Here is a 14,968-nt window from a genome sequence, read left to right as displayed (position 1 = left end):
TTATTAACAACACTGCTTAGAATTTCACCTTTAGGTATGGGTCTGATCAATTAAATGTTGTCAACCAATGTTTTATCTTTTGTCACAGGCAGTCTTTGTAGATCCCTGGCAAAACATCCACTTATAGCTTGTGGTTTTCTTTACTTTGAAAATTTGCTTCCTTGTAATGTGTCCCCAGTTAGCAGCCACACATCCAGTTGTTCACATTTCTGTTAAAAATGTTTGTTTTTCGGTCCAGAAAGCAATCCTTCATCTCTCTTTAGCCATTTAAAGTGACATCTGCTTATCGTAACTGCTTCCTGCCTCAATGTAACCTGGCAGTCGCCAGATTGATATGTGTAGAACTGAGTTGAGGTCTACGTTATCAATCTGGGATGGCTGCTATTCAGTCTGTCAGTGAAAATGAGGGATGTTAGTATAATACTTGGAGCTGATTGGGGGACATGCCAGGTAGTACTCGCCTTCCATAATATGCTTTCAGTCAATTTCAGTAGCAGCGAATCGTAATGTTTCAGGCAACTTGGTCGTCCACGAGAGCCACCAACGGAGACAGGATGATCACAGTAGGATTTGTCTGCAGTTTGTTTTCACAACTGGAGTAAACTGATAAATCAAACTTTTTCTAAATCCTTTCGGAAGAAGAAGCCAAACATCTTTCCCATCTATAAATGCACAAAGTGCTTCTCTTTGCTCCTTTTTTAACCGAAAAATTGTTGCTGTTTTAGCTAAAACCGACTCAATTGCGGTATCTACAGGTGATTTCTCCAGCATAGCCATGTTTGTAATGCCCTGGATAGGACATTCTGATGGTTATCATTCCTACATGCCCCGCCCCAAAAACACTGCTGGCATGTCATTGGTCTGACCCGATGGTTGTTACGAGATGGACATATTAGTGGGTGTCTTTCAAGATGGATTTGTTGTGAGACTGAAAACTGCTAAAATATATCTTGCGACAATAAAGTTTGCAGCACATGGTTAGTCTTAATGGACGTGACGGAAGATGGATGGTTATGATTTATTTGCATTTCATATTTTGAAGGTCTTTAGTTCCTCTTTTTGCCTATAGATCTAAATTGGCATCCACAAACATTGCATTTTGCAAACAGTAAATCATGTCTCCAACTCGTATTTTATTATTTTATTTATTTATCTAAATGATTAACCTAATTTTCTTGTGGAAATTAAGAGTTTATGCAATATTCTCTATGGTATAGCTGACGGAATGATCCAACCAGCATTGAGTTAACGTCACTCACTGCTCTAAATTATTTGTTTGTTTGCCAAAGTGTAAGATTTTATAGTCTTAGCTGAACGGATTAAATCTTCAAAATTTAAACCATGTTCTTGGACTCGGTTGACCTCGGCGCACATTCCAAACCACATGTGAATACCTCTGAAGTGTTACTTAAGTTGGAGGTGTTACCATGTCTTAGCAGGAAATTGCTTTTTTACATGTACTTTTTGATTGATTGCAAGTGTTTTCACTCCTTTTAAATTACCTGTTTTGCTCCATTAAGACCTGTAAGTAACAGTCCCCTCATTTGAGTAACACAGAGTTATTCATGTAAATCTGCAGCACTTAATGAATAGATGGAGAGGAGTTTTTCTTTTTCAAACTTGGCAACAAATACCAACAGACCTGGCAATATATAGTTATGTGTTGATAAGTATGATTAATCTACATTAAATAATAAGAAAAAAACAGGAGAGGAGAGTTACAAAAATAAGACAGAAGCAGACACATAATTTAATCTTTTTTTCTGAGTAGCAGGCATTGCACTAATCCTAAAATACACACAATAATGCCACATGCTTCTTCAAATGTCAGATACTCACCTTCTTGCACAACTCTAAGTTTTTTTTTTCTTTAGCGCTCGGTCAAGCAGTCCATCTTTGTTCAGAACAGAACAAGTGGGAGAAATCTTCAGAAAGAATGCGGGGGAACATCTGTCAACATTAACCTGCTTCCTATCAACCATCTCCAGCTTCTGCACTCGCTCAGACTCTCAAGCACACTTCGATTGTCATGTGGATATTATGCAAACAGAGATGGAGTAAATGAACCCTTTTCTTCTTGTTGCAGAAGCCTGAAGGGACACTTGTACCCAGATGGTTTACTGCCAGTAGTCTTCTATATGTATATTTATTCAGTTTTGGTGTGTTTGAGGAGAATTGCCAAGGCAGTATTGGAAAGAGGTGCTTAAAATAGCAAAGACATTTTTTTCCATAAATATTGGCTCTTCTAATGCATTTCTTCCTTATACTACGCAGTTAACAAGCACCAGTAAACAGATTTCAGCACATATAGGTAATTTCAGACGTTTCCATACGTGCCTCATGAGAGTTTTTTTCCTGTATACTTGATGGACATTTTTCCTAACATGTCAAGGGATGTCAACAGCTGACCCTTTTTTCTTAATCATTCTCTTTGCTCATGAGGACTCTTTGAATAAGAAAGGCTTGAAGTTCATTTAGGCTGTTTTAATGTGTCTGTGCTGTATGCACCCCTGTCGAGTCTTAGCCTAATTTTTGGCCATGCAAACGAGGGTTTAAACCAACTGAGGAAAAGGCTTTAGGTTCAGAAAACTTTTACAGTACAAAATTATACAGGATTGCCTTGGTTTTTAGAGTAATATTATGTGGTATTTAGAGTGGGAATGACACATGGAGTCTGCAGATATATTAGTAATATTTGAACCTTATCCATTCTCTGGTATAGCAATAGCACTACAAATATATTTCTTTGAGAATAGTTGCATCAACATTAAGTTGTCTGAAATTGACTGGTGTAAAAATAATGAAAACTGTCTTTTTGCTTCCCTCAATAAAATCCGAAAAGTGCTTATGGCCTGTTTACCGTGGATATCCCTAAAAAGCATTCAGTGCCAACAGCTTCTTTCAGAGTCGACTGAATTGGTAAATTAAGTCCATTTGCATCTGATTTGTTGTCAATAAAAATGCTGCTTGTGATTCAAGCAAAGGTCGTAGTGGGTTTTTTTTTGCTTTTTTTTAAATGCAGCTGCTCAGAAAAGGTTGTATAGGTTAGATAAATAATATTTTCGAACAACCAGCATCATGAAGACCAAGGAATCCAGCGGATAGGTCAGAGATTAAGTTGTAGAAATGTTTAAATAAGGGTTAGGTTATAAAAACGCACCAAAAACTCATTCTACTGCCTGAAAAATTTAACTAACAGCGGCCAAGTAGCCCAAGTATCTATCAAAGAAAAAGTCAACAGGCCTGTTGTGACTCTAGTAAACATGCATAGGTCCTTATCTCTGGAACCTATTTTATGATACCTTCATGCAATACTGGCCTTATTCAATATTGACCAGAATAAGTTTTTCCAAAAGTTAGGGGGGAAAGTGTCTGCAATCTGTCACAGGTTACATCAAGGTGATAACAGTCATAGGTAGAAGATTTTGGCCTGGTTACAGGAGATGTTTATATAACTTCAATGATGGTGCAACCCAAGGTAAAGTCAGCCTTTTTATGCATCACTAGTACTTCTTAGTATGTATCATCTACATGCTTAGTTTTAGGCAACGGCTGCATCCTGATGTGCAGAGGCTCCTCCTTAGCAAGGAAATTTATTTTTGGCATAAAATTAGCCACAATCATGGCTGAGAATAATGTAAAATTTGAATTACTTAAAATAGCATTAATGAAAAACCTTTATTAATTGTATTCAAAATTACAGACCGTTGGATTAGGTTCCAAGTTTTAAAAACTGAGAGTTACAAGATGAAAGAGAATCTTTGCAAGGTTTAAAAATGGCCGCTCCCTCGTCCAGTCTGACAAAACTTGAGATATTTTTCAAAGAAAACAATATAAATGTATCTTTAAAAAATAACTGTAATCACAGAGAAAGTTGGGTTTACAAATATTGACTTGTGGGGTGCTGACACTTTATTATACTTTTTACAAGTCATGCTTTTTAGATGCGTATTTGAACATTTGAAACGGATGCATTTTTCTTCCTCTTTAATAATTAAAGGTTATTTTATGTTGACCCACTGGAATCCTGATACAATCACGTTGAAAAATACCAAAAAAAGTTCAATAAGTTTTCAAACCAATATCTAAAAATAACCTTTCTTTAAAAACCTGACCCCAATTTGGCTTTAAAATTTGACATGTTCTTTTTTTTTTTTTTTTTCTGAAAACAGAGAAAATGACTCCCTTCCTCTTGTTAGTCTGTTGGTGCCACTCTGCATGCAGATATAACAGATTGTTGTTTTTTAATTGTTAGTTCACATGTTTGTGATCCCAGGCTGCCATTGTTGAGTAATGTCCAATTAAGGCCCAGAGCGAGGCAGGTAATCTGGCCGGGCTTTGAGTGGGGGAGCAGGGTGTTTAAGTGGAGGCTCGGGCTAGGTGATGATTTGGGTTGATTATCTCTGCTAATTGGACCAGCCATGTAGCGGAGCAGCCGATGAAGCCTGCAGTCTCACCTCTCATTAAAATGATCTAATGATTAGCTTCCAGCTCTCCTGACCAAAGGAGCGGGTAGCCGTGTCGGTCGCTAGTTAGCGGGCTGTCCCCGAGGACATGCACCCAAGAACAGCCTGTACTGGTGTTACACTGCGGACGTGGAGGGGTAGTCTGGTTTCAAAAAAAAAAGTGGTCCAACAATATGTTGCTGTCAAGTTTTTTTGTTTTGTTTTTTTGTGTTACAAAGAATATGATACCAATTATAAAAAAGCCCCAATCAGGTTTCAAAGGTTGATCGCACTAATTATTACCAGTAAAAAAAATAAAAAAGGGTTTTGTGAAACAAACAATTGATTTTGTCTGTAAATTATCACTTTGATTGTACAGTTGGAGAGATTACCTGTTTTATGTATTTCCTAACAATCAATGAAATAATAAACAATCCTGCTTAAGGTTCAAAATATACAACTTTTAAAAGAAATGTATTTTTAAAGAATTTTATTTTAAAGAATGTTTTGTGGTTGCTATTATTAATTTTCCCAGGGAAAGCATTAGTATGTAAAAGGAAAAATTTTTTTGGGATTCCTTGGATAATTTCATTAAAATAGCAGGATTTTCATTTTTTTTTATAACTTTTGAGAATTCTTAAAACATTGTATTTTCTTTTAAAACTCAAGCTTTGACGTGTTATGCTGCGGCTGTCACACTAGTAACGCTGTAAACCTCTTATAGTGTGGCAGCAGATTCTTTTTAATGGTCCGAAATCATCCAAAAAAGCCTTTGATGTGTTTGTTACTGTTATGACTTTATTATGCTGTTTTCTTCTTATAATCTTTCTTCCCTTTTTGGGATTTTATCATACTGACGCGTAGATGGCCAACTCTATAACCTTTTTATCTAACGATGTACTCTGTGTATTTATTTCACTAGGTGATTTTTGTTTATTGTTGTTTATTTGTTGATACTTGAGCTTAATGTGCTTTTTGTCACTAAGCTAATGAAACCTTCAGCTGTCTTGGCCGTTAAAGGCTTATTTATGACAGGGAGTTTAGTGGGCTTTGTGTTACAAAGGGAGGAAATGAAACTTCCTCATGTCTCAGACAGTGTGCAGAATTTAGTCTGCAGCTCTAATCCCTCATCTGCTCTGTATTAACAAATCCCTATTACCTGCAAACCCACCTAATCTCTGGCTGTAGTTTCCGTCAGGTAGGATTAATAACACCCCTCTGAGGGTGAAGTGTTTGAATCCGTCTGCTCTCCCCCTCCCCCTCTTCCACTTCTTTTAATAAGCATGTTGTAATTTATGGTTGCAGTTCATCGACGGACGGCTGGCCAAATTAAACGCAGGCCGCGGCTTCACTGACGTGTTTGAAGAAGAGATCACAGAGGGGGGCTTCTGTGGAAGTGAGTAGTGCCAGACTTGTCTGTCAGTAAGATTAACTGTATTAATTTCTCACAATCATTGCAACTCATAGATGCTGTTGTGGTGTTGCTCATGCGAAAAAAGGCACAAACAGGGTGGAAAACGGTGGAAAAGAGACCCAGAGTTATTTTTAAAACTTTAACCGAAGGGGAAAAAAAGAAAAAAATTAAACCTAATTAAGCTGACATGGTCCTATTCTGAAGCTTAAGGAAACTATTATTGAGCTGCAAACATCACAAAATAAGTGATGATTTTTTTAAGAATGTTTTTAAATTGCTCCTACTCAAAATTCTTTAGTTAGAAAATTAAAGTACAACTGAGCAGTGATTAAATTGGCTAAAAACAATCCAAGTTTGTCCCATTTTAAATTCTCAGCTTCCATTGAGAAGCTCTCATGAATTTTTATATTTTTTGGGAAAGAGGCAAATCTGAAGCATCGACCTAAGTTTACTTTCAAACTGATGCTGGTCTTGATTGTCCTTTAGTCCCATTAATCGAAGTCATATGGAGTTGATGGTTTGGCCAAAGAAAAATTTCCCCATCTCCTCTTGAAATCCGTCTCAAGTAGAAACTCAATAAGCTGATTTATTTATATGTTGTAGGCAGGTTGTTTGTAAATACAGTCATCATATGTGTGCCAATGTCTAATAATTTTCAGCCTTCAAAGTGTTTATTGATTTTATACCCTATTATCAAAATGAATGTACACCTCAATGCATTTATTTACTCTCAAAACCATTATTTATTTTTGCTAATTGAGGCCTAAAATTTAGATATAACATAACCTTGACAAAACACAAAGAGATGCAATGGTGTATATTTATTTCTCTCCATTTTGATAATCATAGCTTGAAACTCAAACAAAAGCTACCAAGAAAGTAATTATACACATCATAAAACCCAATAACAACATTTTTTAACTGAGAAATCTCAGCCAAGTGAAACGTTTGCCTATGTGCTTTGGAGAATATACACTGTGTGCTGGATTTGGGCTGGGTAAGAATGTGTCTTTGACTCAGCAGCTATCCCACACACTGATGGTGCATCCAGCGATAGTGGAGAGGAAAAAACTTTGAGCAGAAAGGGCATACACACAAAAGAAATATTTAAGCAGATGAGTTCTGAGCCATTTTTCAGTTCAGAGGATGAAAGTAAACGCTGAGCCCATAGTTATGTCTAGAAGAGAAACGGGACTAAGCACTGAAAAATAGTTTCACTCTATCATCTATAATTGGAGTTGAGATCTGCATCCTAGCTGATGTCTCCATCCAGGATGGTGTCTCAGCTAAAGAAAGTGCCAAGCCAGATGAGGGTTAATATGAAGAGAAAAAGCAGAGAGAAAATTAAGTTAAATATTAAACTAACAGATCATACCAAATTGTAGAGTAGTAGGAAAATGTAGTAGAGGTAGAGAACTTGGCCCATATTACTCATTTTGGAGTTTCAATAATCACCATGTTGATCACAAATAAACACTTATATATATCACTGTGCTTAATAATTATGGATGAGTTTCACTTTTGGAGTTGAACTAGTAAAACTGATTAACTTTTCAGTGATACCGTCTTACTGAGATGCAGCTGTGTTTCTTATCGGCCTTGCGTGTTTATGGTGTATGAAGACGTACTGTATGAGTAAATAACCTTTTTTCCTACAGGGGCAAAATGTAATTTGATGTCAAGCTAAATCAGCATTGTGCAACGTATGGCACAAACGGACATCACTGCTACGAAATATAGATACATAACCCAATGATAATCCTACCTAATGTCATGCATGCACTGAAGCTTCCCATTGAAGCTACTGTCTCTGCAGGGGGAGTGAGCCCTCCTTGTTAATAAATCCTGCAAATCATTAGACCCCCCTGTGGTCAAGTACTACACAGTGCAAAAAAGGACAAAGCATTTAAATTAATTTAGAGATAATTTATCCCCATTTCAACGAGGTAGGCTTAAAAAGACTGGATTATTCTAAAATAAAGTATATTGTTAAATTAAAGGTTTTAGTTTATCAGTTACCCTTAATATCAGTAGCAATCATCAAAAAGCCTCACACCATCATCTGGAATTAGATTTTTGTGTTTTATATTTTTGAGTAAAACTGGAAAAAATACTTGAATCCAAGTTTAGTATTTCATGGCAGGCCTTTAGTGTGTAAGGTTTTTTTCTTTAATGAGTCTAACAACAGTAGGTAGATTTTCTGGGAACAGAATAATAGGCAGAACTTGTTAAATATTAGTGGGAAAAAAAAGAAAACTGAATAAATAAATTGGGGTTTATAGGTTGGCACTTCAACCCTTTGAGATGCAGCTTGAATTTACTATCAAATTTACTTCCTGAAGAAGCATAAAAAAAAAAATCATTATAAAAAACGTTAACTAGAAAGGTTTTAGAGAAAATTAGATGACTTTTTTTGTAAATATTTTTGCTATATAAAGCTACAGTTGTCATCCCTGTACAAAAAGGTAATAAAAAAAAGTTGGAGTGCAAGTTTTCAATACTAAACGTAGATGTGCATTAAAACTGACTACAATTTTGAATGCTGAGCTAAATGTTACAATGGTTTAGTGATATCATGGATACTTAAATGTGTGTTTAAATGAATAAAATGTTTTAATGAAACTTCTGTTATGCCTGTCTTAACTTAGTGTCTTTTTCTCAGCTTTTTTTTTGCCACATTTAAATGCTGTCCTCAGACTTTATTAATAAAAAAACTGTCAAATGACGACTTCCTTTGTTAAACTAATAAAACACAATCTAAACCAAGCAAGGCCCAATAGGAGAATATTATTCCCCCCTTTGCTGAATTAAAACAGAGTTCAATTTTACCAGCCTTTCATGGGGCTGATTACTGCATGACCTGCATGTTTAAGTGATCATTTAAACAGAACCAGCCAGACAGCATGAAGTAGGCTAAAGATTCATTAAAACCAACAAATAGTGCCTGAATTAACAGTATTCATGAGGTACGTAAGATGCGGCTAGGAGTGAATGTAAAGCCTTGGTTAACTTGTTAAAAACTGCACATACCAGAATGTAAATTTAATATTTGTTGCCAGCAGTAGTGTGTGTTTAGTCTCTGTCTCCCACACGGCCCCTGAATCAGCTTCAGTCATTGGTTGATGCTCTGCATCCAGCTGAGTTTCTTCAGTTTCTGTCGTTCTAGTGGTGCTTAACACGCGTCAAGCCAAACATGAAACACGAAATGAGCCGAAAGCTGCAAAACGTGGAGGCGCTTGTCCACCATAGACTTTGCATGTAAACAAAACACATTCCGCCTGAATGCAGCACCATGAAGCTTTAAGGACTGCAATGAATCACAACTGAAGCACTGCAGGCCTCACTTGATTTAGTGGATCAGCGCTTTGTGCTTCTCTCTGAGTCAGTCTCTAACAACCCTGAGATGTGGAAAGTACAGAAATGATGCTGTTGCACAACTGATGAAAATGTAAAACTTTGCATTATTCTCAACAAAGCAAGAACATTCAGACGAGACACATTGGTTCTATAGGATCCTGATGTGTCCTAAAGGCTCAAATAATGTGAACTTTGCTTAGAAACAAAAAACATGGCTTATCCAAACAAACCAGCATCTGGCGTAACAATCTCTTCTGCATTTCTAGATTCTGTTTCTTGCTCAGGTAAGGGATCTATTAGATCATCACGAAACCCTACTGCAAAATATGAGAAAACAAAAATCCATTTTCCAACAAAACGCAAACACGTGGTTTAAAAAAAAACAAAATACAGAGGCTTGTCTCATGTTTCTCAAAAAACATCTTGATGATTCCAAAGACTTTACAGAAATAAACATGCAGCTTGATAATTTCAAAGGGGAACATTTTGGACATCCAGCTTCATTTGATGCTAAACTAAGACGGCAATTTAGAGGAAAAAAAGAGACTAGTCAAGCATGGAGGTGGTAGTGTCTTGATCTTGGGTGGCTTCTTTAGAAGCTCAGCGGAACCGTGAATTCTGCTCTCTAGCAGAAAATCCTGTAGGACAAGATGTGGATGTTAGTTCATAACTAAATGCTTGACTAGATTCATATTAAGCATTGGTGCAATAATCTAAATAAAAAAGCAAGTCCATGTCTACAAAGGCTTAAGAATACATATAAACTCAAGTCCAGGCTTGATAAAGTTGGTCAGGCCTTTGATGCTCAATAAACATTCACAGTGGCTTATTGACAAGATTATGCTGAAAGAATTGGGCCCAAATCGGACCCATGCTGCGTTATTGCAAACGTTTTATGGAAGTTATAATATTCATGGGGAATTACACATAGAACCAGGTTGGGTTGGAGCCATAACTTAAAAACTGTGTTTTGGATTCCTTATCTTTGGCTGAAGGTCACATTTATTTGATGCTCTTAAATATTTCAATCAGACTAAAACCTGTAAAAATAATAAATGTTTTGGTGGCAAATATATTTCTATGATGCTGAAAGTTATCCAGTTTAATAGTGAGCATCTTTTTAGGTTAAAATTTCAAATCAATTCAAGTAGTCGCTCGACTTAAGAACTTCCCATAAGCAATGGTGTAAAATGAATTAGCTCATGATGGTTTTACCTGGATATTACTTTACTTTATAGCTCATAATAATTAAATTATAATCCTGAAATCAGCAAGATTCTGAGGACACTGTGATTAATTCATATCTCCTGGTTTTCTCACTTCTCTGCAGGTAATTCAGGGTCTTACCAGCAATGGAAGCACACTGTGAAGGTATTTACACAACGTCCCGTCAAACATCCAGCTTCTCTCACTGGGTTCCCTGTGTCTCATTTTTATTCCTGACTTATATTTAATTGAAGGCCTGATTGACACAGCTCAGTGTTTGAAGTCTGTCTGTTGCTTTTGGAATGAAGGGGTTGCCTGAACGTACAGATCCAGCTGGAGCGCTGTGGGTGTGTGTGTGTAGCGGCGCATGTAGCAGGACACTGGATACAGGCAGGGAGGAAGACAGACGCGATTTGACGTGACAAGACGTCCTTCGACATGACGTGTTGATCTGGCAGCAAACACAGGCGTTACTCCGCTGAACCAGCCCATGAACATACATCTCTTCCTCCTTCATCTCTTTCGGGCCCTTCCCTCCTATCCTTTCCTTCCCTTCTCTATCTGTCTTTATCCTTCTCCCCCTTTTCATCTCTGTCACCCCTCCCCTCCGATTTCTCCCCCCTCTCCCTCGCCCTCCCTATCTCCCCACGCCGTCAGCTAAGGCTGAATTAGTTCTCTAGAGTGCTCTTCAAAGGTTTGTTAAAGTTCACATTTCCTGACTGACAGGGATCTATAAGAGAGGCCTTCACCTCGGCCCCTCTCCTCCTCTCTTTCTGCCAACTTCTGAAACGCTGTCTGCCATTTACTCTGTTTAGCCGTTTAGTCTGCGTTTTGTGCTTACACTAAAGACCAAACTGAGAAGAAAACAGCATCTCAGAGAGAAACGAAGAAGAAAGGCACAGAGAGAAACAGATTGGGCACCATAATGTCAGCCTGCCAAACTCAAAGGATGAATTAATCACGTACAGTCACTTCTGCGTACAGTCCTTTCCATCTTTCTTTAAGCCTTCTTTTAAATAAAAGTCGCCTCAATGCTGTGAACTTCTTACTTTAATTTATTGTTAGTTTGGTTTTTGCTTTTTTTTCCTACACTTAGCGAATTATTATCGAGCAATCAGAAGTTTTCACTGATCTTTAAAATAAGTGGTGATTTAATTGGTAAAATATTGTTTAAAAGGCAACTTGTATTATCAATATACTCTTTTAAACTAAATTAATATAAATAAACAGATTAGTCTTCAACTCGGTCTCATAATGCATCAAAAATCAGTCTACATTATCTTCTTCCAATTGAATGATATCTATCACAAATCAAAGAATGCAGTATAATGCATATTTTTTCAGGATTAAATGTAATGCATGATGAAAGTAAAATTAATGTGAATATTTTTAAAACCATAATTTATCTTTAAAAAAACACTAAAACAAACATTAAGAAAAAGGATGCCATTAAATTCCACATACTAAACACAGTTTAACCTCTTAAAAGGAAGTGTCAACGTTGGACATTTTAATTTCAAAATCCCATAATATGTTTAAAGACTAAAATAAAACTTCAGTTGCAATCAGGGAAGCATAATATTTTTAATGTTATCAGAATTGGCTGTTATATATCAGCATATTGGTTCAAATCTGATATAATGCATCCCTAGATTAATATATTTAAGGTGCAGAAAAATAAGCATTCAGATATTCAGTAGTTGTTTTTTTGATCACAATATATTGTATTATTGCTGCTTTTGTATCTGATATTTTGCTTCTGACAAAGACTTTCAGATTTGTTTGATTGAAGACGCTATAATGTGTTATATTACAAACAGAAATGTTTGGCCAACAGAAATGCTTTTGGTCTTTGACTTTTCCACATTCACTGTTAGGCATCTGTTTATGCAGATAATAAATATACATATATATAGGTAAATATCTATTCTTAACATTTACACCACCCCTCTGAAACCAATCCATGCAGAGTTCGGACAGTTAAGTGCCAAGCTTGGTTCTTACGACCATTTACACATCGCGTAGCACGGTTCCTCGTCTCCTATCGGAGGTCCACCATACTACAGCCCTCAAGGCGGGAATTAAACAAACAAAAATGGTGGCGCCCATAACATTCAGGAGCTTATGTGCCAGGAATAGCGTCTTCCACCCAAATTTCAATGAGGGCCTCGGTCTCAGCATCATCCCAGGTCGCTCAACGCTCTTTTGAAGCCATTTATTGTTAATAGGCTGAGAAGAAGTTCATGTGATGAACAGGTGAAGATATCTGGGAATTGGAAAGCCGGACATGCCGGAAAAACCTGCAAAATGAGTCGGCTTCCTGTAAATAGGAGATGATGCGGTCTGCTCATGTGCTCTTTGTTATTTGTAAACTGAGCTATAACTGAACCTTGCCGAGCCGTACTGTTGAACTAGTACTAGATTCAGTTGGGTATTGCATGGTCCAGTTAAGTTGCGCTCCATTTACACTCAACACCTATCTCGGTTAGCTTGCTTGGACCGTTCTCTGCATGGTTTCAAAAGGTTAGTGTAAATGGGGTACAAGCAACTCAGAGACTGAAACCCTTTTGTGGTTTGTTTCTCTTAAACATGTTTAATTCAAATCCTCTAACAGCACATGTTGCAGAAATAATGTCATAGATGTTTTTAAATATTGTCACATGGTGAAATAAAAAATTTTCAGAGCTTTTAAGGTTTCCACATTTCAGGTCAGCATCATTTAACAGTTTGACTAATTGCAAAACACAACCAGCCCCTATTTACAGTGAAATAATACTGTAGTTGGAAGGGGAAAAGCAGGTTCTGCATTCATGTATTAAGCTGGTTTGTTCAGGGGAACCAAGGTAGTCCTTTACGTCCTGGTTTATGATGCTTGCTCCAAACTGATAACAGAAGTACTTGTCTTTACACATTTTGACATTAATGAGGACACTGTTATTGCATTTCTGTCAATAGATAGATCTAAATGTCACACCGGGGAACTTTACTGGCTTGTGTAACATTTGAGGTATCCTACATATCGAATCACTGAATTTTTCAGTGTAATTTCTCCTAGAATGCGTTTTTCTAAATGAAGCCATAGGAGATTTTTGGTGTTTAGTAATTATCACTGAAATATGTCACTAGAAAATATATATGGATAGTTAATGTTTTTCTTGGCAATATGACCTTTTGCATGTTGTTAAAAATGGCTAACGAAGTCTCCTTTATTGGATAAGCTCACCTTGGGTGAAAGGGAGCCATCAGAGCTCAGACATTTTCTTCGATACATGCACTAATAGGCACAGGTGCAGGCTTTAGTCACATTGACTCAACTTCAGAAGTTTCTCAAAGGCCATCTTGTTGTGTGTTGGTGCTATAATTTTGGCTGTTAAGGTGTAAAACTTCTCCTCTGCCTACAGTATTTATTAACCATGTAAAAGTTTTCAACAAAGGCCAAAAAAGAGATTAATGTTTCCCCTCACACTCATGTAGCAGTGTGAAACCTTTGCAGACTCTAGGTTTCCCAATATTGCTCTGTGACTTAAGGTTCTCCTACTTGGAACACAAGCAAACTTAGATCAGTGAGAATGTTTAGAGTTTTGGAATGGGACAAAAAATATTAATGGATATTAGTTATTGCTGTGTTTTAACATTATAGATTCAAAAGCATCTTTTTGGGATTTAGTTTTGTAATATTTACTCTTTCTTAAAACAGTAAATTTTTACTTCCATTTTCATTATACTCCCTCTGTCACCTTCACGATGCACCGTGTGCACATGCAGAAATTCTTTCTAGGGTTGTGTATATCAATACTTACAGGAAACAGGAATCCCATGGATTATCATGGGAATTATATACAAGTAAATGCATAGTTATTAATTGGTATGATTTTTAAATTTGGATTTGCCTTTTTTTTCTCAACTCAACTTCTGAACTTCTGCATTTCCTTAACCTTGTCAGATTTGAGCTTTCATCCATATTTTAATTGAAGGTCAAACACTTGAGCTTTGCAGGGATGTTGTAGCATAACGTCTCATGATAAACAAACTGAATGTATGTAGCTCTTTACTTTTTACGATACAGCTACAGTACATTCAACCAAACACTCTACTTTGCTGCTTCCTAACAATTATAAAAGGTTTTATGTTTTTATGGGTCTTTGAAGCCCTTTTGCACCTCTGGTTCAGTATCCAAATTATCCATCTTGGTTAAAAGCCTGGGATAAAATGCATCCCTAGATTAATGCATCCCTAGATTAATATATTTAAGGTGCAGAAAGATAAGCATTCAGAAGTTGGTTTTTTTGATCGCAAATCTGAGCCAAACAAAGGAAATTAGACATATTGTATTATTGCTGCTTTTGTATCTGATATTTTTCTTCTGACAAAAACTTTCAGCTTTGTTTGATTGAAGACACTATAAATAAGTTGACATATTACAAACAGAAATGTTTGACCAACAGAAATGCTTTTGGTCTATGAATCCACATTCACTGCTAGGTATCAGTTTATGCAGATGACTTTTAAAAAAAAAAAAATATATATATATATATATATATATATA

The 14,968-nt window shown here is 36.6% G+C and overlaps 1 protein-coding gene across 2 annotated transcripts in view; it reads left to right on the top strand.

Annotated features, from left to right (window-relative positions):
- The window catches only part of dennd1b (DENN/MADD domain containing 1B), a 163,620-nt gene that overhangs the window by 123,604 nt on the left and 25,048 nt on the right, over nucleotides 1-14,968 (top strand). For both annotated transcript variants that reach the window (XM_015387873.1, XM_015387875.1), the window contains 2 exons: nucleotides 5,751-5,841; nucleotides 10,547-10,587. In XM_015387873.1, coding sequence (XP_015243359.1) covers nucleotides 5,751-5,841; nucleotides 10,547-10,587 — 132 coding nt within the window. The remainder of the gene's footprint in view (nucleotides 1-5,750; nucleotides 5,842-10,546; nucleotides 10,588-14,968) is intronic.

The sequence above is a fragment of the Cyprinodon variegatus genome, unplaced genomic scaffold (genome assembly GCF_000732505.1).
Source record: "Cyprinodon variegatus isolate N-32 unplaced genomic scaffold, C_variegatus-1.0 Scaffold405, whole genome shotgun sequence".
NCBI lineage: Eukaryota > Metazoa > Chordata > Actinopteri > Cyprinodontiformes > Cyprinodontidae > Cyprinodon > Cyprinodon variegatus.
The sequence above is the reverse complement of the archived record's forward strand: the minus strand, read 5'-3'. Positions and strand labels throughout refer to the sequence as shown.